This window comes from Procambarus clarkii, chromosome 84 (assembly GCF_040958095.1).
Source record: "Procambarus clarkii isolate CNS0578487 chromosome 84, FALCON_Pclarkii_2.0, whole genome shotgun sequence".
Taxonomy (NCBI): domain Eukaryota; kingdom Metazoa; phylum Arthropoda; class Malacostraca; order Decapoda; family Cambaridae; genus Procambarus; species Procambarus clarkii.
This window is the reverse complement of record NC_091233.1, coordinates 22629443-22652346: the sequence shown is the minus strand read 5'-3', so window position 1 is coordinate 22652346 and position 22904 is coordinate 22629443. Positions and strand designations below refer to the sequence as shown.

The window sequence follows — 22904 nt, the reverse complement described above, 5'->3', positions numbered from 1 at the left end:
CGGAAACTGAAAATCATTTGTATTAGAAAGAGTGACACGTGCGTCGGTTAATCCATGCGTCGGTTAATCCATGCGTCGGTTAACCCACGCGTCGGTTAACCCACGCGTCGGTTAATCCATGCGTCGGTTGAGAGAAGCGTTGGTTAACCTATGCATTGATTGACCGATGCATCAGTTAGCCCATGCGTCGGTTGGCAAATGCGTCGGATAGCATCCATGCATCGGTTAGGAAGAAGCTTAAAATGACTGTGCGTCGGTGTACCCATGCAGCATTAATCGTCAACGTAGAGGAACGCATGCGCTCATCAATCTGTGCTCTAGATAACCAGTGCGTCGGCAAGAAGGGCGGAAGTGCGCGGGAAAGGGAGGGGGTGTAGGGTAAGGGAGTGAGGGGAAGGGAGCTACCCAAGAGGGGATGAAGGGAAGAGCTGCCCCAATATACACGGTATAACAAGAGCATTGCTTCAACGTCAGGTCAATGTTGCTTCAACGTTATATGAATGTTGCTTCAACGTTGTATAAATGTTCCTTCAACGTTGTATAAATATTGCTTCAACGTTGTATCAATGTTGCTTCAACGTTGTATCAATGGTGCTTCAATGGTATATAAATGTTGCTTGAACGTTGTATCAATGGTGCTTCAATGGTATATAAATGTTGCTTGAACGTTGTATCAATGGTGCTTCAATGGTATATAAATGTTGCTTGAACGTTGTATCAATGGTGCTTCAATGCCAGCTCGACGTTGCTGCAACGTTGCTTCAATGTTAGATCAACATGGCCTCAGTGTCGCTACAACATTGCTACACCGTCAGAACAACATTGGATGTGTTTATTGGGGTAAAATGAAGCAGCCAGAACTACTTCCATGCACAAGAATTAGCGAGAATATAAACAAAGAGAGTGAACAAGATCCGAGGTATTCTTAGTTACAGTGTATTCTTGATTGGTACGGGTGTAATTTTTGTTTTCATTGTAGTGCATTATTTCTCGTCATGGTGTATTCTTAATCGCTAGTGTTTGTAATCTTTAGTGATATATATATTTAATGGCTACGGTGTTATTCTTAATGGCCATTACAGTGTATCACTAATCATTACACTGTATCCGTAATCGTTACAGTGTATTCTTAATCGTGAAAATGAATGCTAGAGTGTATAAGTGTATTCTGTAGCATGGCAATGTAGTGGGAAGCGTGTGTATTTCACACTGCATATGTGTATTAATGAGATAGACAGTATAGTTTGAAAATCAGCCCTTTCCCTTCAGACATGTAACGTAGTTATGAAGTGTGGTGGAGTGTGACAGTATGTGGTGGAGTGTGAGGTGGAGTGTGGCAGTGTGTGGTGGAGTGTGACAGTGTGTGGTGGAGTGTGGCAGTGTGTGGTGGAGTGTGGCAGTGTGTGGTGGAGTGTGGCAGTATGTGGTGGAGTGTGACAGTATGTGGTGGAGTGTGAGGTGGAGTGTGGCAGTGTGTGGTGGAGTGTGACAGTGTGTGGTGGAGTGTGGCAGTGTGTGGTGGAGTGTGGCAGTGTGTGGTGGAGTGTGGCAGTATGTGGTGGAGTGTGACAGTATGTGGTGGAGTGTGAGGTGGAGTGTGGCAGTGTGTGGTGGAGTGTGACAGTGTGTGGTGGAGTGTGACAGTGTGTGGTGGAGTGTGGCAGTATATGGTGGAGTGTGGCAGTATGTGGTGGAGTGTGAGGTGGAGTGTGGCAGTGTGTGGTGGAGTGTGACAGTATGTGGTGGAGTGTGGAAGTATGTGGTGGAGTGTGACAGTGTGTGATGGAATGTGGCAGTATGTGGTGGAGTGTGATGGTGTGTGAAAAAGTATGAGTGTATGCTGGAGTGCATGTTCTCCAGCATACATCCTAGCTTCCAGTCCCACACTCATCATCTCTCATACTGCTATGCTCCACTCCTCTCTCTCTACGTCACGCGGAAAGTATTACCGCATAACGTGGTGGAGGTGGAGTCCCTCCATTGTTTCAAGCGTGGGTTGGACATGTATATGAGTGGGATTGGGGTGGTTAACCCTGGAAACACAAACCGAAACTGTCTCTATTTTCCGTTTGTTACAACTTGTAATAAAGTTGTTACATCTTGGCTTAACGTGTTTATGACGTATTAGAACGTTGTTACAACTTGCTATATTGGTTGTTATAACTGGTTAGGAGGTGTTAAAACTTGTTCGAACGTTGTACCAACGTCGTAGTTTCGGTGTGTGTTTGGCGGGAATTATAAATAGGAGCTGCCTCGTATGGGCCAATAGGCCCTCTGCAGTTACCTTTGTTCTTATGTTCTTACGTTCTTATGTTCTCTCTGTTCAGCTCTGATGAGGGCTTGAAAATAAGCCGAAAGCTATTATCTTTTCGAATTTTCCCCATGGACATTCTGTACACATCAGTGCTTTTGATAATTATTTCCGGAAACGGCATGTGCTTCAAATAAGTATAATTAGTTCCATTAGATAGACATGCCAGTTAAGATGAAGGTATTATGGACAAAAATACCATGAGGATTATTCGATTTCTTTTCAATCAACAGTTTGAAGTGTGGTGAATGACTTGGATGTAGAACTGGTCCAACCAGATGATTCACATTAAATGTATTGTAAACATTTTAAAACGAAGATTCCTCCTTGAAATATAAAAGAAATGATAAAGAAAAACTTAAATCAAATAAGATTGATTAAAAAGTAAGTAATTTTGAATCATCGGCTGTTAAATCATTGTGCTTAAATTTCGAAGTATTTCTTTGAACATTTGACAAAATGTCGAGAACAACCCGAAACAAAAACGTATGGTGATTATCATGGTAGACAACACACCATGAACCGTCATGGTAGCGAGAACACCATGACGAAGGCCATGTCAGTAGGAGATGCCATGGGAAACATGACGAGCCAGAGGCCAGATTCACGAAAGAACTTACGCAAACACTTACGAACGTGTACATCTTTCCTCAATCTTTGACGGCTTTGGTTACATTTATTAAACAGTTTACAAGCATGAAAACTTCCCATTCAACTGTTGTTATTGTTATAAACAGACTCCTGGGGCTTCGGAGCTCATTAACTGTTTAATAATTGGAAACAAAGCCGCCAAAGATTGAGAAAAGATGTACACGTTCGTAAGTGCTTTCGTGAATCTGGTCCCAGATTCATAGCGGAACAGACGTCGTGGGTGAAAGCCTCGTGTCACACAATAACGTTACCATGATAATTATAGAAGACACCATGAGGGAAAGGCCCTATGGCATAAAAGACCACGAAGCAGTAGACACAATGCGGTGAGGCTCGTGGTAGAGAAAGAGAGAGAGAGAGAAACGATGGAAGAGAGAGAGAGAGAATAACATGACCAAGAGAGATACAATACACAAAGACATCAAGCTATGCACAAGTGCGTGTGGGTCATGCGGGCGGGCACTACGGCTACAGGAAACCTACCTTATTGTTGGACTGTAGCGGGCAAAGCACAGAGTTTATGCCATGTAAGGAGAGAAGAAAAAATAAAACAAAACAGTGAAAAAAAAATAATATTTTAATTTTGGGGGAGGTGGGAGATCAGCGCTGGCAGGAGATTGGATAGAAGAGTAGAGATAGAAGCAGAGGAAAGTTGACACGCTGGAATGATCATCGTAAATGCAAATATAGTGGGTTGAATATTGTCATTTACAGTGTGTGATTTACAACAGGGAGCATCAATCTCTAACCCTAAGAGCTCCTCCTGCCAGCGTCGAAGAGCATTACAATAAACAAACCCTCTCAACACCAGTTTTTGGCTATACAAGCCTAATAATGCTGTCTGTAGCTCCTTGAAACAGATTATGAGTTTAAAGCACACTTCAGTCCGTTCTGGAAATCATGAATACATAACAAAAACAAAGATTTGACAAAGTTTGGTCTGGCTGTGAGTATTTTTTTTATGTTGCTGTTGTCAATGTTGTAGATGTTGTTGAACTTTTTTTTGCAATGTGTATGTGATACATTATAATACTTGGGGGCAGGGAAATACAGATACAAGCGATGGGTTCCCTACATACACACAATCATCCAACTCATTATTGCTCATCGTTAGCGTCATTATACTAACGTAAATAAACTAAACACGTGTCTTCAACAGTCACAAAATTGGGCACAGTGGAAATTTGGACACATATTTTGAGCGAAATAAACTAATAACAAATGTCCATAGAAAGAAACAAAGAATCTAATGCATGAAAAACAGAAATAAGTCGGCTCGTATGGACTGTTTAACCTACAGGAGGGAAGAATGAATTAGCAAGGAAGGAAGGAAGAGAGATGAAAACAGAGTTGAGAAATCAGACAAGAGCGAAGAGATGAGGCTTGTAACCCAACATATACTGGAGCTGCTCAATCCCGCAATATATTGGTGATTCTGAGAGTAGAGGACTTGACGCGACATGGACCAAAATATAGAAGAAAAATATGTAGAATATAGATGGAAGTTAGAGAGAATAGACAAGACAAAAGACGTTGACAGTGTAATATATATATCAGAAGGGGAGAAAAGTGACATAGCAATGAAAAATATATATAAATTTGTATAATTTTTTTTGATAGATGAATTTTGATATCTATAAATATATTTAGTTTTTTAACGACACTGCAGAAGCTTGCGAGGCTTGGGGAAGGAAAGAGACCAGATTGGATTTGGATGAGAGAGAGAGAGAGAGGTACAGGAAGTGAAGGGAGAGGGAGAGAAAATGGAGAAAAGAAAGGGATGGAACATAGACGAGAATATTTTTACGTCTAAAGAACGTAAACTTATAAGAGGCTTCTGCAAGCTCATGGGGAATCATCGACCTCCAAATCAACAATGGGAAGTTGAAATTAATTTTTTATTTTTTTCTCCTCCAGTAAAGGGATTTGTATAAAGTTAAATTAATGTGATTTGTCGCAAAAAAATAGGATTTTGCTTTTTTTAATTCAACATTAAGTGAAAAGTAGGCAAGTTCTACGACGTTCATCTTGGGAGAGATTATTCATATCGTTTTGAATTAGAGAAAAATAAGTTACAAAAGTATACATATGCATAATTCTTTATTTCGTTTATATCTATATAAATACAAATCTTGCCCTTTAGATCATATTCAACAACATATGTCTACAAGAAAGAATGCTACCAAAATATACTAATTCTAATCTATACAAATAAAATTGTAAATGTTCGTTTGTTCAAAATCGCTAATCTCCGAAAGTTCTTTACCAATTGCTTTCAATTTTCACACAACGTTACATTCGCATCCGAGCGGGTTTATATATATACATACTATACAAGGTCTTCTCTGAGTACTCATCATTTTCTTCTCCGAGGCTATGGGTCCCTACACTTGCACCAGAGGTGGTACCCCTTTTAGGTACTATATAGATGTCACGTCTGTGACGGGGAAAAATGCTTTTTTGAAAAACCATGTGTTAGAAACTTCTTTAGCGATTGCTTTGAAATTTTAACACAACGTTGCATTCGAATAGGCGCGTGTTTTTATATACCTACTATATACATGCCTCACCTGGGGACAGGATTTTTTTTTTTTTAAACAGCGCCATCTGTTGGACGTAAAGAGTAACACACGCTGTAATCTCCGAAAGTTCTTCGCCGATTGCCTTGAAATTTTGACACAACTTTCCACTCAAATACACGAGTTTTTTTTATATATACTACTGTATAGATGCCACACCTGTGACAGGTAAAAACATGCGTCTTTTGAAAAACAGCGCCATCTGTTGCACGTAAGAGCAACACACGCTATACTAAATATGTTACGATTCCATTTCAATGTTATTGATTGCATTGATAAATTAAATTTTCATAGATTTCGATTTATTTTCATTTTTGATTGAATTATTTTGTGTGACATTCCCTTGGACTTGAGCTGTGTTGTTTACCATACTGTTCATTTCATGAGTAAAGTTTAATTTGTTACTTTTTCATTATTTTTCATTTCGTTTTTTTAATTATTTTTCAGTGATGGAACATCAGATCATTTGATGTTCTCAATTTTCTGATGGGGACATCAAATCATTTGGGAAGGCATCGGACGAGGGAGTGGGGAATGGCGGGGAGGATTAGGGGACGGGGTACTTGGGAATGGTGGGAACGAGGGGACCGGGGAAATGGAGAATGATGGGGAGAGCAAGGGGACAAGGGAGGCGGGAATGGTTGGGAGGACAAGGGGACAGGGGAGAGGGGGAAAGTGTGTAAGACTGGGGGGCAGAGGAAGGTTGCCTGGGGTATGAGTGTCACCAGTTTTTTGACGGAACTGGGTTCTAGGCTAATTGAAACAACAAGGGACCCTAGAGCTGCCAGCTTCCTTTTCCAGCGCCTCAGCGTGGCGATACAAAGGGGAAATGCGCACTGCATTCAGGGTTCCTGCCCGCCATCTGCGGAGCTGGAGGAACTCGACAACTTGTGATAATCATCTTTGTACCCTATATATAACTCCTTTTTTGTAACAAAGTTGAAATAAAACAAACATATATATATATATATATATATATATATATATATATATATATATATATATATATATATATATATGTATATACAAAAGAATGGGGGTGGTAGGAGAAGAAAATATTTGTGTTCAGTGAGAATTCACAAGGTCTTCTCTGAATACTCCTTATTTTCTTCTCCGAGGCTATGGGTCCTCACATTTGCACCAGAGGTGGTACCCTCACAACTTTATATATATATATATATATATATATATATATATATATATATATATATATATATATATATATATATATATATATATATATATATATGTCGTACCTAGTAGCCAGAACTCACTTCTCAGCCTACTATTCAAGGCCCAATTTTCCTAATAAGCCAAGTTTTCCTGAATTAATATATTTACTATAATTTTTTTCTTATGAAATGATAAAGCAACCCCTTTTCTCTATGTATGAGGTCAATTTTTTTTATTGGAGTTAAAATTAACGTAGATATATGACCGAACCTAACCAACCCTACCTAACCTAACCTAACCTATATTTATAGGTAAGGTTAGGTTAGGTAGCCAAAAAAAGCTAGGTTAGGTTAGGTTAGGTAGGTTAGGTAGACGAAAAAACATTAATTTATGAAAACTTGGCTTATTAGGCAAATCGGGCCTTGAATAGTAGGCTGAGAAGTGCGTTCTGGCTATTAGGTACGACATATATACATATATATATATATATATATATATATATATATATATATATATATATATATATATATATATATATATATATATATATATATATATATATATATTCAGTATGACAGAGGGAAAACAAGGAACAGCAGTGGCATGTTATTTCAGAAGAAATTCAACAGTTTATTAAGAGTGTGGCGAGATGTGTCAGGGTGTGGTGGTGGCCAGGGTGTGGTGGTGGCCAGGGTGTGGTGGTGGCCAGGGTGTGGTGGTGGCCAGGGTGTGGTGGTGGCCAGGGTGTGGTGGTGGCCAGGGTGTGGTGGTGGCCAGGGTGTGGTGGTGGCCAGGGTGTGGCGGTGGCCAGGGTGTGGCGGTGGCCAGGGTGTGGCGGTGGCCAGGGTGTGGTGGTGGCCAGGGTGTGGTGGTGGCCAGGGTGTGGCGGTGGCCAGGGTGTGGCGGTGGCCAGGGTGTGGTGGTGGCCAGGGTGTGGTGGTGGCCAGGGTGTGGTGGTGGCCAGGGTGTGGCGGTGGCCAGGGTGTGGTGGTGGCCAGGGTGTGGTGGTGGCCAGGGTGTGGTGGTGGCCAGGGTGTGGTGGTGGCCAGGGTGTGGCCAGGGTGTGGCCGCGGAGTGAAAGGTGTGATGGGGGTATAGTGAAGACTGTGCTAGGATGAAGTAATGGAAGGTACGGTGAAGGGTGTAGTGTAATGTTGTAATACGTTGTATTTGTTTAGAATGGTGTGGTGTAATGAGCAGGTGTGAGATAGTGTGGCTCAAGGGCTGTGGTGTGGTGTGGTGTAATGAGCAGGAGGTGTGAGATAGTGTGGCTCAAGGGCTGTGGTGTAGTGTGGTGTAATGAACAGGAGGTGTGAGATAGTGTGGCTCAAGGGCGTGGTGTAGTGTGGTGTAATGAACAGGAGGTGTGAGATAGTGTGGCTCAAGGGTGTGGTGTAGTGTGGTGTAGTGAGGTTGTGATGTGGTATTGTGTGGTATTGTGTGGTAGAGGATATGGTGTAGTGTGGTGGAGGGGGTGGATAAGGTGTAGTGTGGTGTTTAGTGAGACAGAAGGTGTTTCATGGTATAACACAGGTAAACTGTGTAGTGTGAAAGCTATGTTTTGTAGTAGAGCGCAAGGTATGGTGAACTGTATGGTGTGTCTTCAATAGTGTGTGGTGATGTAGTGTGGAGCAATGATCCCCACCTACCGAGTACGCCGGAACTCCCAAAAACTCTCCCATCTATAACGGCTAGTAAGAACATAAACCCCAAAATAACTCTATCAAAGCGAACAAACGTCAGTCATAAATGGTCTTTCTGGCGTACGTCTATCACTGAGGCAACTGTAAAGCAATATACACATAAAGGGCATCAGTTCATGAAGAGATTAAAGGCATTACGGGCTCACCATAGCCCGTGCTACTTGGAACTTATTGTTCCAGGTAGCGAATCTTTAACAACATGAAGAGATTCAGGCGATAACACCTCATCACTAGAATCAATTGTTCAATTGATACATCACAGTATCAATTGTTATAGCAGTTCTCTATGCTTCTTCATGTTAAGTTATGGAAAAGGTTCAGCTCAGCACGTTATGCATTATTTAATAATACTGAAGAGAAAGAGAGCAATACTTCTATGCAAGATATCATTTGCAAGGAAAAAAAATCGATGCTAAAAATCATTCTTAAAGATACTATGATCTAATGTAAAAAATCCAATGAAGAAGCAGCCTCTTACTTAATTCCTAATGGCAAAAGTATTCAAACTACTTAACTTTATCAAGAGATAAATAGGTAGATACATTATGAAGAATAGTAGTGATGTGGGGGAGAGTGGGTGGAAGAGGGGAAGAGTGGGTGGAAGAGGGGGAGAGTGAGTGGAGGAAGATAAAGTGAGTGAATAAGAGTAGAAGGGAGAGGCTAGGAGGATTGGAGAGAGCAAGTAATCTAAATAGTGAAGGAAAAGGAGAAGGAAGGAAGAGAACGAAAGGTTGAAGAGACGACATAGAGAGGAGAGGAAGGGGAGAGAGGAGAGGGGAGAGAGAGGAGAGGGGAGAGAGAGGAGAAGGGAGAGGTGAGACAAGGGGGCAGAGGAGAGAAAGTTGTTACCACTAGTAAATTATCTATCATTTAACTTCTTCATAATTCTAAGCAAAGCATCACTCTGTATGAAAAATCAGCTTTGCAAAATCTAAAGTTAAGTGGAGTTAGTTTTTTTCCCTTGAAATTCTGTTTGTTTACCATTTAAAGTTAAAAAAATGTACTTAACTAAATGTACTTTACATACAATACTAATTTCTCAAGTGGCTTAAAAATGCTAAAAATAATTGTATTGCTTAGCCTTAAAATGCAATTAATAATATCTGAAACAAGCATACTTATTTACTAACAAAATTTGACATGTTTCATAACTTGAGAAAGATAAAAGTTAATATTTTCATTACAGGGGAAATGGGAATTGAAATGAGAAGAGAAGAGAAGGGGGAAATGGAATGAAAGATGGAAAAAGAATCTAGGAATTAAGAAGTGAGAAGGCAAGCAATAACAGGTGAATAAAAGGTCAAAGGGGGAAATGAAAAGGACCCATGGTATTTCAGAAAGAGGTGAAAAGGGTCACATAGGCTGAGTGAAGAATGAGAGAGGATGGGTAAGGGAGGACACATGAACTCAAGGAAGAGAGAGAGAGAGAGAGAGAGAGAGAGAGAGAGAGAGAGAGAGAGAGAGAGAGAGAGAGAAAGAGAAAGAAAGCAGGAAATGAAACACACACATACACAGACTCAAGAAAACAAGGATTGTAGAAGTAGACTAAGACAAGGGCTAATGAAAAATAAACATAAATAAGACATAACAAGGAATAAAAGAGGCATACATACCCGTTGAAGCAGTTCGAACGCCTGAGTGAGAGCTTGAGTGAAATTTGCAATATCTTTTGTGTCGCCGAAGTTGAGAGCTTTCTTGAACTCTCCTAAGTTCTCTAGGTTTGCCTGTTAAGGGTAGGGTAAATAGTATATATATCCCCTGTACGTATATATATGTGTGTGTTTGTATATCTTGTGATTATATAGGACAGAGTTCATTGTGTACATAGTTTCTGGCGAATATCGAGTCAATCGCGATTATCCATAGCCTAGGGCACTGATTCGTGTATGAACGTGTATTTATGTAAATGTACTGTATTTGCCGGGGGATAGAACGCATCTTTCTGCTCCACCACCACCCAAATACATTATTTTATTTACTTACACAAAATTATTATAATTGATAATATGAATCATAATAATTTCAAAGATGTCAATAACAGACATGCATGTCATCAGTACACTGATTTAAAACGGCAGTACTTATGTATACAGAATTTGCACCAAAAAATGAATACAGTAGTGATATACAGGAACATTAATGAATATATACATATACAATAATGACATTTATACATAAACTATAACGACATACATATACAGTACTAACATATGCAGCTCAATACCCATGGGTTATATCCTAATTAACAGTTCAAGTTTCACTTAAATCATCAATATATACCTTTCTCTCTGACTGCATATATACATACAAAAAAATGGCATTCCCAGGTGGTATATTTATATATATATATATATATATATATATATATATATATATATATATATATATATATATATATATATATATATATATATATATGCAATTGACGATCACAAAACACTGATCATTTTATGCGGAAAATCCACAGAGAAATATGAAAGGAGGTGAACGTTTCGGCTTTGTTAAAGCCTTTGTCAACACCAGACTGACGATCGTCAGTCTGGTGTTGACAAAGGCTTTAACAAAGCCGAAACGTTCACCTCCTTTCATATTTCTCTGTGGATTTTCCGCATATATATATATATATAATATATATATATATATATATATATATATATATATATATATATATATATATATATATATATATATATATATATATATATTATATATATATATATATATATATATATATATATATATATATATATATATATATATATATATATATACCTTATAGTCTGTAGAAGTGTGTAAACATTGTTTTCAAACCCCCGCAAGCACAACTAGGCACACACACACACACACACACACACACACACACACACACACACACACGGACCTGCACGAGCGTGTCCCTGAAGCAAGGAACGAGCTCCAAGGTGTCCACGCTGAAGTTGAAGACATTGACGAAGTCGTTCTCGTTCAGGGTCTCTAGAATGTTGAGCACCACGTGCTTAGCAATCTCCCGACGGAGCCCCGTCATGGAACCTGTAGAAGGGAAGGACGGTGTGAGAGAGACGGAGAGAGGAGAGAATCATAATACTGATTACAGGGGGATAAATGGGGGGTTCTGGCAACATTCAGGTTTCCTATTATGGCCACTACTGCGCTACCGCTGATACGTGGTTGTAAATATGGCAAGGATACTCGTCCAAGTTGATGTAGTTCGGGTATTACGTCGGTAACATGCCACTAACAGCCACCGGTAACAGGCTGTTGGGCTGAAAGGCTAGTTCCAAGCCAAGATGGGAGTCTACAGACATTACAATAATCTTGTGACAGCTGTCAATGTTATCTTGAGGTTATCTTGAGATGATTTTGGGGCTTTTTAGTGTCCCCGCGGCCCGGTCCTCGACCAGGCCTCCACCCCCAGGAAGCAGCCCGTGACAGCTGACTAACACCCAGGTACCTATTTTACTGCTAGGTAACAAAATATGTGGCAGAATATGTGACATAAGTCATCAGTCCGTCAGTCAATTGTCAAGAAATTCTACTGAGGCATTGAAGGTCAACCTGAGATAACTGACTTTGAATGGCTCAGTTGAATTTCAATTCTATTGAGCTATTCTATGAACATCAGAAGTCCACGGTTGTTCAACGTCCTCCCAGCGAGCATGAGAAATATTACAGGAACAACCGTGGACATCTTCAAGAGGAAACTAGATTGTTTCCTTCAAGGAGTGCCGGACCAACCGGGCTGTGGTGGGTATGTGGGCCTGCGGGCCGCTCCAAGCAACAGCCTGGTGGACCAAACTCTCACAAGTCAAGCCTGGCCTCGGGCCGGGCTTGGGCAGTAGAACAACTCCCAGAACCCCATCAACCAGGTATTCTATTGACTATATATGGTACCCCAGGAGTGTTTCAAGCGTAGGTTAGACATGAATGATGCAAGAATAATCACAAAAACAGGTGATTCACTTATGAGTATCCACTTGGGAAAAGTGAAATGACACTAATTCGAGCGCTTTCGCAATTCAACACATTTTTACGAAAGCTCTCGCATTAATTTATCCTAAATTCTCCTAGGGAAACACTTAGGCTTATAAGTAATAGATTTCGAGTGGATATAAATAGAAGCTGCCTCCCATTATTCAATATTTTATCACGACTCTTAGTGATAATAGAGTTAACGAAGATAGCATTCTGAAGCTGATATCTTGTCAAACCTCTACACCTAGCCTCGGCCCCTTATCGGGGCCTTGTAGCCTGGTGGATAGCACGCAGGACTCGTAATTCTGTGGCGCGGGTTCGATTCCCGCACGAGGCAGAAACAAATGGGCAAAGTTTCTTTCACCCTGAATGCCCCTGTTACCTAGCAGTAAATAGGTACCTGGGTGTTAGTCAGCTGTCACGGGCTGCTTCCTGGGGGTAGAGGCCTGGTCGAGGACCGGGCCGCGGGGACACTAAAGCCCCGAAATCATCTCAAGATAACCTCAAGAATCTCAAGATAGCCTACTGACCACAGCAGTGGCCAGGCTTAAAAATATACTAAATTATTTGCTTCTACAATATGCGACTGAATCCTTTCTTTTACGACTCAAAATAGTGTTAAATGAGACAAAAAAAACCAAACTGCAGAAGTTTCAAAATCAGAAGAAATCCGATTTCTTCTGCAGAAGAAATCCGAACAAACACACAACCACCGTGAGTCTAACGTTGACACAACATTGTAAACACATTAAGCATGAGATAATGTTGTATAGTTGCCGGGGGTAGGGGGGGGGGGGTAGGCCTATGCGCGGCAGGGGGGGGGGTGGAGGGGACACACAACCACCGTGAGTCTAACGTTGACACAACATTGTAAACACATTAAGCATGAGATAATGTTGTATAGTTGCCGGGGGTAGGGGAGGGGGGTAGGCCTATGCGCGGCAGGGGGGGGGGGGGTGGAGGGGACACACAACCACCGCGATTCTAACGTTGACACAACATTGTAAACACATTAAGCATGAGATAATGTTGTATAGTTGCCGGGGGTAGGGGAGGGGGGTAGGCCTATGCGCGGGGGGGGGGGGTGCTGGGGAGAGAGGCGTAACTCACCAGAAACATCTAGAAGGATGACCATGTCCTTAGGGCTGTTGGCGGCCTCTATGTACCAGGACCTTAGACGGGCGTCATATAGGTCTGGGTCTTTCTCATCCATCACCCACTCCGATGCTGCGGGTGAAGGGCACAGTTGACGGGGGTCAGTAGTTGACAGTTGATGGGGAGGTAAGGAAGGGGGAGGAGGAGATAATGGGGTAGGAGGGAGAGAGAGAGAGAGAGAGAGAGAGAGAGAGAGAGAGAGAGAGAGAGAGAGCAACAACTCCCTCAAGTCAACCCATTAAATACACAGAGAAGCGAATCCCAATTCCCGGTGAAAATAGGCTAAATATACTTTAATCCCCGGACAATATTCAGCACTAAAATACACTTATTGGCTGGTCAGTTAAGCTGTTGTATAAGCTGTTGTATAAGCTGTTGTATAAGCTGTCTGTCACTTACCAGGGTACTGTCTGAGGAACCCGGTGGAGGAGCCGAAGTACTGCCAGGAGAGAGTAGGGTCCAGCTCGTAGTTCGACTTGAAGGTCCTGTCCAAACGACCCGACCACCGGATGGCGTTGATGACGTCAGGAGCTGTTGTGGAAAGGCGGGAATTTTAAAGATAGAATTGTTGTTTGTGTCCTTGGCTGGCTGGCTGGCTGGCTGGCTGGCTGTCTATCTGGCTGGCTGGCTGGCTGGCTGGCTGGTTGGTTGACTGGCTGGCTGGTTGGTTGACTGGCTGGCTGGCTGTCTATCTGGCTGGCTGGCTGGCTGGCTGGCTGGCTGGCTGGCTGGCTAGCTAGCTAGCTGGCAGGCATACCTTTGGTATACCTAGGTTAACCCAAGCACTGATGAGTACACCATTTTCGTGTGTGTGCGTGTGTGTGTGTGGTGTGTGTGTGTGGTGTGTGTGTGTGTGTGTGTGTGTGTGTGTGTGTGTGTGTGTGTGTGTGTGTGTGTGTGTGTGGTGTGTGTGTGTGTGTGTGTGTGGTGTGTGTGTGTGTGTGGTGTGTGTGTGTGTGTGTGTGTGTGTGTGTGTGTGTGGTGTGTGTGTGTGTGTGTGGTGTGTGTGTGTGTGTGTGTGTGTGTGTGTGTGTGTGTGTGTGTGTGTGTGGTGTGTGTGTGTGTGTGTGTGTGTGTGTGTGTGGTGTGTGTGTGTGTGTGTGTGTGTGTGTGTGTGTGTGTGTGTGTGGTGTGTGTGTGTGTGTGGTGTGTGTGTGTGTGTGTGTGTGTGTGTGTGTGTGTGTGTGTGTGCGTGTGTGTGTGTGTGTGTGTGTGGTGTGTGTGTGTGTGTGGTGTGTGTGTGTGTGTGTGTGTGTGTGTGTGTGTGTGTGTGTGTGTGTGTGTGTGTGTGTGTGTGTGTGTGTGTGTGTGTGTGTGTGTGTGTGTGTGTGTGTGTGTGTGTGTGTGTGTGTGTGTGTGTGTGTGTGGTGTGTGTGTGTGTGTGTGTGTGTGTGTGTGTATGTTATTCTCTAATTTCATATATATATATATATATATATATATATATATATATATATATATATATATATATATATATATATATATATATATATATTTTATCACATTGTTTCATGGTATGTTACTCAAGCAACAGTACAAGTTTTGGGTATCTTGAAGTCGTCCAGTGTTGCTCTGAGCCATAAGTCTCTCGATAACATCTTCGGTAAATCCGATACCTTTGACGTCGCTGTCATGTCTCCCTTGCCGCCTATTGACATTGTGAATGATATCTTCGTTTTTTTTTTAATATTCTGTGACACAGACGGTGTCACTGATTTATTCTGAGACACAAATACACAAATTTCAAGAAATATATACATGCCAGCATTCAATGTATATTTTTACATGGAATACGACTGAGTTAAGCATACACACCTCTCATGCATTGGTATACAAAGCCTGTATAGTTTCCCTTTGATGGAAAGACAGGGAGCCGGTCGGCCGAGCGGACAGCACACTGGACTTGTGATCCTGTGGTCCCGGGTTCGATCCCGGGCGCCGGCGAGAAACAATGGGCTGAGTTTCTTTCACCCTATGCTTCTGTTACCTAGCAGTAAAATAGGTACCTGGGTGTTAGTCAGCTGTCACGGGCTGCTTCCTGGGAGTGGAGGCCTGGTCGAGGACCGGGCCGCGGGGACACTAAAGCCCCGAAATCATCTCAAGATAACCCTCAAGATAAACAAACAATATTTGCACTTATTGTGGGAAAATAATTGTTAAAATATTATCCATTTTCGGTCTTAGAGTTTTGGTGTCGGCTTTAACCTACCCGGGATTCGAACCTGGGTACTCCTGCTAGGGAAGCGATTGAGATGCCATGCAGCCTATTTTCAGTAATAATAACCAATGCTCGAGTATGTCATCTTCTTGCGGTTATCTTGAGATGATTTCGGGGCTTTAGTGTCCCCGCGGCCCGGTCCTCGACCAGGCCTCCACCCCCAGGAAGCAGCCCGTGACAGCTGACTAACACCCAGGTACCTATTTTACTGCTAGGTAACAGGGGGCATAGGGTGAAAGAAACTCTGCCCATTGTTTCTCGCCGGCGCACGGGATCGAACCCGGGACCACAGGATCACAAGTGCAGCGTGCTGTCCGCTCGGCCGACCGGCTCCCTCAGAGCAAATTCCGTGACCATTCCAACCAACCACTCTTTTGAACCCTCTAGGTAGTGATCCAGATATCTATGATGGTCTGAAAACATCTTACAGCTACAGTTATAGTCTCCATGTTAACTGGCGAGTGAACCTTTGCTCTAAACCAGAAATTATTCTCAAGTTATAACTTTATTGTATTATAAATCTTTGGTTTGAAATATAAGAAATTATCTACTGAACACGTTTTCTTTGAAACTGTCTGAAGAATTTGGGTTTCTGTAAATGAAATTGAAGGGTACACTTTTATAGTTATCGAAATCCATAATTTCCCCGTTTTGGACAACATTACAACGAAATTAACGTAACCATACGTAATGAAACCTAACCCTAACCTAACCCTACAGTAACCTTAACCTAACCTAACCTAACCATGGATAGAGAGCACATAATAGTACTGAATTTTTCACGTAGTCGTTGTGAATCCATCACCATGAGTAGAACTACGGGCTCACCATAGCCCGTGCTACCTGGAACTTTTTCTAGGTAGAGAAATTTAAACAACAGCAACAATCTCCATAAGCGGATCCCCCCCCCCTCCTCTCACGGAGAACAGGTTGGGCAGTGTTAGTCCCTCACTGGCCACGTTTGTGGTAGAAAATAATAATAATAAGCAGTCTCCGTGGTGTAGTGGTAAGACACTCGCCTGGCGTTCCGCGAGCGCTATGTCATGGGTTCGTATCCTGGCCGGGGAGGATTTACTGGGCGCAATTCCTTAACTGTAGCCTCTGTTTAACGCAACAGTAAAATGTGTACTTGGATGTAACAACGATTCTTCGCGGCGGGGATCGTATTCCAGGGACCATAGGATTAAGGACTTGCCCGAAACGCTACGCGTACTAGTGGCTCTACAACCAGTGAGGGGTAGGTTATCTTGAGATGATTTCGGGGCTTTAGTGTCCCCGCGGCCCGGTCCTCGACCAGGCCTCCACCCCCAGGAAGCAGCCCGTGACAGCTGACTAACACCCAGGTACCTATTTTTACTGCTAGGTAACAGGGGCATAGGGTGAAAGAAACTCTGCCCAATGTTTCTCGCCGGCACCTGGGATCGAACCCAGGACCACAGGATCACAAGTCCAGCGTGCTGTCCGCTCGGCCGACCGGAACCATGTAACAACTCTTGTATATATCTCAAAAAAAAAAAAAAAAATAAAAAAACTCGTTTTGTCTGTTAACGAATGGGCAAAAATTACGTATCATTGTTTATGTATAAATTTTTGTTTAAGTTTTCAATATTATGAAAGTTTTGGAGCTTCGTTAACTTTCTACGTTGGAAACGCTTTTGGAGAAAAATAAATTACTGCCAACAGAACTATGACTCTTAGCCTAGGCCTAATTATGCACAAAATTGTTATGTAATAATCCTAGAGAGATCCTAGGAGCTTCTAGAAGCACCTTAGGGATCTTAGGAGTGTCCCAGAAGTGCCTTAGAGATCCTAGGAGTTCCCAGAAGCGCCATAGGGATCCTAGGAGTGTCCCAGAAGCGTCTTAGGGATCTTAAGAACTTTTAGAAGCACCTTAGGGATTCTAGGAGCTTCTAGAAGCACCTTAGGGATCTTAGGAGTGTCCCAGAAGTGCCTTAGAGATCCTAGGAGTTCCCAGAAGCGCCATAGGGATCCTAGGAGTGTCCCAGAAGCGTCTTAGGGATCTTAAGAACTTTTAGAAGCACCTTAGGGATTCTAGGAGCTTCTAGAAGCACCTTAAGGATCTTAGGAGTGTCCCAGAAGTGCCTTAGGGGTCCTAGGAGTTCCCAGAAGCTCCTTAGGGATCCTAGGAGTTCCCAGAAGCACCTTAGGGATCCTATGAGTTTCTAGAAGCACCTTAGGGATCCTAGGAGTTCCCAGAAGCACCTTAGGGATCCTAGGAGTGTCCCAGAAGCGTCTTAGGGATCCTAGGAGTTTCTAGAAGCGTCTTAGGGATCCTAGGAGTGTCCCAGAAGCGCCTTAGGGATCCTAGAAGCTCCCAGAAGCGCCTTAGGGATCCTAGGAGTTTCTAGAAGCATCTTAGGGATCCTAGGAGTTTCTAGAAGCACCATAGGGATCCTAGGAGTTTCCAGAAGCACCTTAGGGATCCTTGGAGTTCCCAGAAGCACCTTAGGAATCCTAGGAGCTTCTAGAAGCACCTTAGGGATCCTTAGAGTTCCCAGGAGCACCTTAGGGATCCTTGGAGCTTCTAGAAGCGCCTTAGAGATCCTAGGAGTGTCCCAGAAGGCGGTCAAGAGTACCCGGAAATGTTAAAAAGTTTTTAAGGAACTCACCGAGGACGGAAGTACCTTTTTTAATATAATTAAAAAGGGACGAACATCAAATTGGTTTGTGTAAATGACTCAGTCAAAACGGTACCATTTTTTTTAAGATACGCGGCTCTCAATTTGGCATGATTTCTGTCTGTAAACACACACACACACACACACACACACACACACACACACACACACACACACACACACTCACACACACACACACACACACACACACACACACACACACACCTGTTGATTGACGGTTGAGAGGCGGGACCAAAGAGCCAGAGCTCAACCCCCGCAAGAACAACTAGGTGAGTACACACACACATATACCTCCACTGTATATATATATATATATATATATATATATATATATATATATATATATATATATATATATATATATATGTATATGTATATGTATATGTATATATGTTGTTGAATCTGATCGAGACGGTAAGATTAATAGTTCTAACACGAATCTTCTTAATATTTCTTATGTTTCTCTTCACTGTCGAGGGTAATTGAAAAATTAACTCTCCAAAATTCCTTTTTTTTTTTACATTTTTATTTTTGGTCTGACGCCTAAAAGCGTTTCGTAAGACTTCTTACATTTTCAAAGACTGGTTTATACCTAACATACATCAGGCTTATATTTGTTTTTGGGTGATGTGATATGACACAAAAGTTTTTGGGTGAGGTGGGTATAAATTGGGTATGGGTAAATTGGGTATGTATATATATATATATATATATATATATATATATATATATATATATATATATATATATATATATATATATATATATATATATATATATATATATAAACTGAAGACTCATACCCCACAAGTGACTCGAATCCATACTGCCAGGAGCACTATGCAACTGGTGTACAGGGCACCTTATCCACTTGGCCATCACGACCTGACAAAAGCTGATGGTAGCCGAGGCTATTTACCCATCACCCCGCCGGCACTCGGATGGTAATCTTGGGCATAGCATTTTATCAATACTATGCTTTTGTCCGGTCGTGATGGTCGAGTGGATAAGGTGCCCTGTACACCAGTTGCATAGTGCTCCTGGCAGTATGGGTTCGAGTCACTTCTGGGGTGTACAAGAATACTCGAACCCTGACCAAATCGCTGGCGAGGACCGATTTCATTACGTTACTCTTCAACCTAAACTTTGTCTTTAACTATTTCATTGGTTAGCTTGTGTATTTTTCATGTTGGGATCATTTCCCTTTCAGCATTATTAGGGGTCAGGCTTCGGAGTGTATTCCTGCAGCTCATTCCTTCAGTTTTAGGCCAAGTGCCTGGTCTACAATTAACAGTTCTTCAATTACAATTAGTCCTAACAGTCCTGAGTTGTTAAAACAGTCAGCCGACAGTTAACAAGTCATCCAGTTTGCCTCCCAATTGGCTAGTTAAAAATCATCTAATCAATCACTAATCGCGAGTACGCTAATCACCAAACCAACCAGTTAGTTAACCAATCAGCCTGGCAGTTAATCAGCAAGCCAGCAAGCCATCCAGTCATTCAGCCATCCCAGCAGTCAATCCGAGCCAGTAACGAGCCAGTCAACCCCCAGGTAACGACCCAGACAGCCCCCAGGTAACGAGTGGGGCTTCCAAAGGTTCCAGGTAATCCCCCTGGAGCCTGGAAGCCAACTGACAGCTCAGCTCTGGAAAGCCAAGTCTGGCACCATTGGAAGAATTCACACCACAATTTCAGGTCTGGAAAGATTCAGCTGGTGTGGCGTGGACCCAAACCTGCTCCCACAATGTCCGACGTGGACCCGAAACTGGTTGAAACCTCAAGGAATCCATTACACATTGGAATCACAATACAAAGGGTTCGAATCAGTGGCCTTGAATTGCTCAGGTCTACGGATTACCGACTGCACCATGATGGTGCTGGAATAGAAAGATGCAAGAACCCCCCCCCCCTCCCACTGGAACGGTGGGAGGTTCAGGAACTAGTATGGAAGAGTCTGGAAGCCATTTGTTAGTTTGAAAATAAGACAGAAACCGTTTGAAATTTGAAAATAAGACAGAAACCGTTTGAAATTTGAAAATAAGACAGAAACCGTTTGAAAATAAGACAGAAACCGTTTGAAAATATGACAGAAACCGTTTGAAATTTGAAAATAAGACAGAAACCGTTTGAAAATAAGACAGAAACCGTTTGAAAATAAGACAGAAACCGTTTGAAATTTGAAAATAAGACAGAAACCGTTTGAAAATAAGACAGAAACCGTTTGAAAATAAGACAGAAACCGTTTGAAATTTGAAAATAAGACAGAAACCGTTTGAAAATAAGACAGAAACCGTTTGAAAATAAGACAGAAACCGTTTGAAATTTGAAAATAAGACAGAAACCGTTTGAAAATAATACAGAAACCGTTTGAAAATAAGACAGAAACCGTTTGAAATTTGAAAATAAGGCAGAAACCGTTTGAAATTTGAAAATAAGACAGAAACCGTTTGAAAATAAGACAGAAACCGTTTGAAAATAAGACATAAACAGTTTGAAAATAAGACAGAAACCGTTTGAAATTTGAAAATAAGACAGAAACCGTTTGAAAATAAGACATAAACAGTTTGAAAATAAGACATAAACAGTTTGAAAATAAGACATAAACAGTTTGAAAATAAGACATAAACAGTTTGAAAATAAGACATAAACAGTTTGAAAATAAGACAGAAACCTTCTTTGGTCTGGGAAAGTGACAGAAACTCAACGATGTTGTTTAAATAAAAAAAATTGTGTTTATAAGTTGTATTAGTTTTGGATTACTTTGGTATTCCAGGGGCCAGATTCACGAAGCAGTTACGCAAGCACTTACGAACCTGGGGCCAGATTCACGAAGCAGTTACGCAAGCACTTACGAACCTGGGGCCAGATTCACGAAGCAGTTACGCAAGCACTTACGAACCTGGGGCCAGATTCACGAAGCAGTTACGCAAGCACTTACGAACCAGGGGCCAGATTCACGAAGCAGTTACGCAAGCACTTACGAACCTGGGGCCAGATTCACGAAGCAGTTACGCAAGCACTTACGAACCAGGGGCCAGATTCACGAAGCAGTTACGCAAGCACTTACGAACCTGGGGCCAGATTCACGAAGCAGTTACGCAAGCACTTACGAACCTGGGGCCAGATTCACGAAGCAGTTACGCAAGCACTTACGAACCAGGGGCCAGATTCACGAAGCAGTTACGCAAGCACTTACGAACCTGGGGCCAGATTCACGAAGCAGTTACGCAAGCACTTACGAACCAGGGGCCAGATTCACGAAGCAGTTACGCAAGCACTTACGAACCTGGGGCCAGATTCACGAAGCAGTTACGCAAGCACTTACGAACCTGGGGCCAGATTCACGAAGCAGTTACGCAAGCACTTACGAACCTGGGGCCAGATTCACGAAGCAGTTACGCAAGCACTTACGAACCTGGGGCCAGATTCACGAAGCAGTTACGCAAGCACTTACGAACCAGGGGCCAGATTCACGAAGCAGTTACGCAAGCACTTACGAACCTGGGGCCAGATTCACGAAGCAGTTACGCAAGCACTTACGAACCAGGGGCCAGATTCACGAAGCAGTTACGCAAGCACTTACGAACCTGGGGCCAGATTCACGAAGCAGTTACGCAAGCACTTACGAACCTGGGGCCAGATTCACGAAGCAGTTACGCAAGCACTTACGAACCTGGGGCCAGATTCACGAAGCAGTTACGCAAGCACTTACGAACCTGGGGCCAGATTCACGAAGCAGTTACGCAAGCACTTACGAACCAGGGGCCAGATTCACGAAGCAGTTACGCAAGCACTTACGAACCTGGGGCCAGATTCACGAAGCAGTTACGCAAGCACTTACGAACCAGGGGCCAGATTCACGAAGCAGTTACGCAAGCACTTACGAACCTGGGGCCAGATTCACGAAGCAGTTACGCAAGCACTTACGAACCTGGGGCCAGATTCACGAAGCAGTTACGCAAGCACTTACGAACCTGGGGCCAGATTCACGAAGCAGTTACGCAAGCACTTACGAACCTGGGGCCAGATTCACGAAGCAGTTACGCAAGCACTTACGAACCTGGGGACAGATTCACGAAGCAGTTACGCAAGCACTTACGAACCTGGGGACAGATTCACGAAGCAGTTACGCAAGCACTTACGAACCTGGGGACAGATTCGCGAAGCAGTTACGCAAGCACTTACGAACCTGGGGACAGATTCACGAAGCAGTTACGCAAGCACTTACGAACCTGGGGCCAGATTCACGAAGCAGTTACGCAAGCACTTACGAACCTGGGGCCAGATTCACGAAGCAGTTACGCAAGCACTTACGAACCTGGGGCCAGATTCACGAAGCAGTTACGCAAGCACTTACGAACCTGGGGCCAGATTCACGAAGGAGTTACGGAAGCACTTACGAACCTGGGGACAGATTCACGAAGCAGTTACGCAAGCACTTACGAACCTGGGGACAGATTCACGAAGCAGTTACGCAAGCAC

The 22904-nt window shown here is 42.7% G+C and overlaps 1 protein-coding gene across 1 annotated transcript in view; it reads right to left on the bottom strand.

Annotated features, from left to right (window-relative positions):
- The window catches only part of LOC123774883 (voltage-dependent calcium channel subunit alpha-2/delta-3), a 366618-nt gene that overhangs the window by 143657 nt on the left and 200057 nt on the right, over window positions 1–22904 (bottom strand). The window contains 4 exon segments of the mRNA XM_069316631.1: window positions 10031–10141; window positions 11299–11447; window positions 13500–13616; window positions 13944–14075. Coding sequence (XP_069172732.1) covers window positions 10031–10141; window positions 11299–11447; window positions 13500–13616; window positions 13944–14075 — 509 coding nt within the window.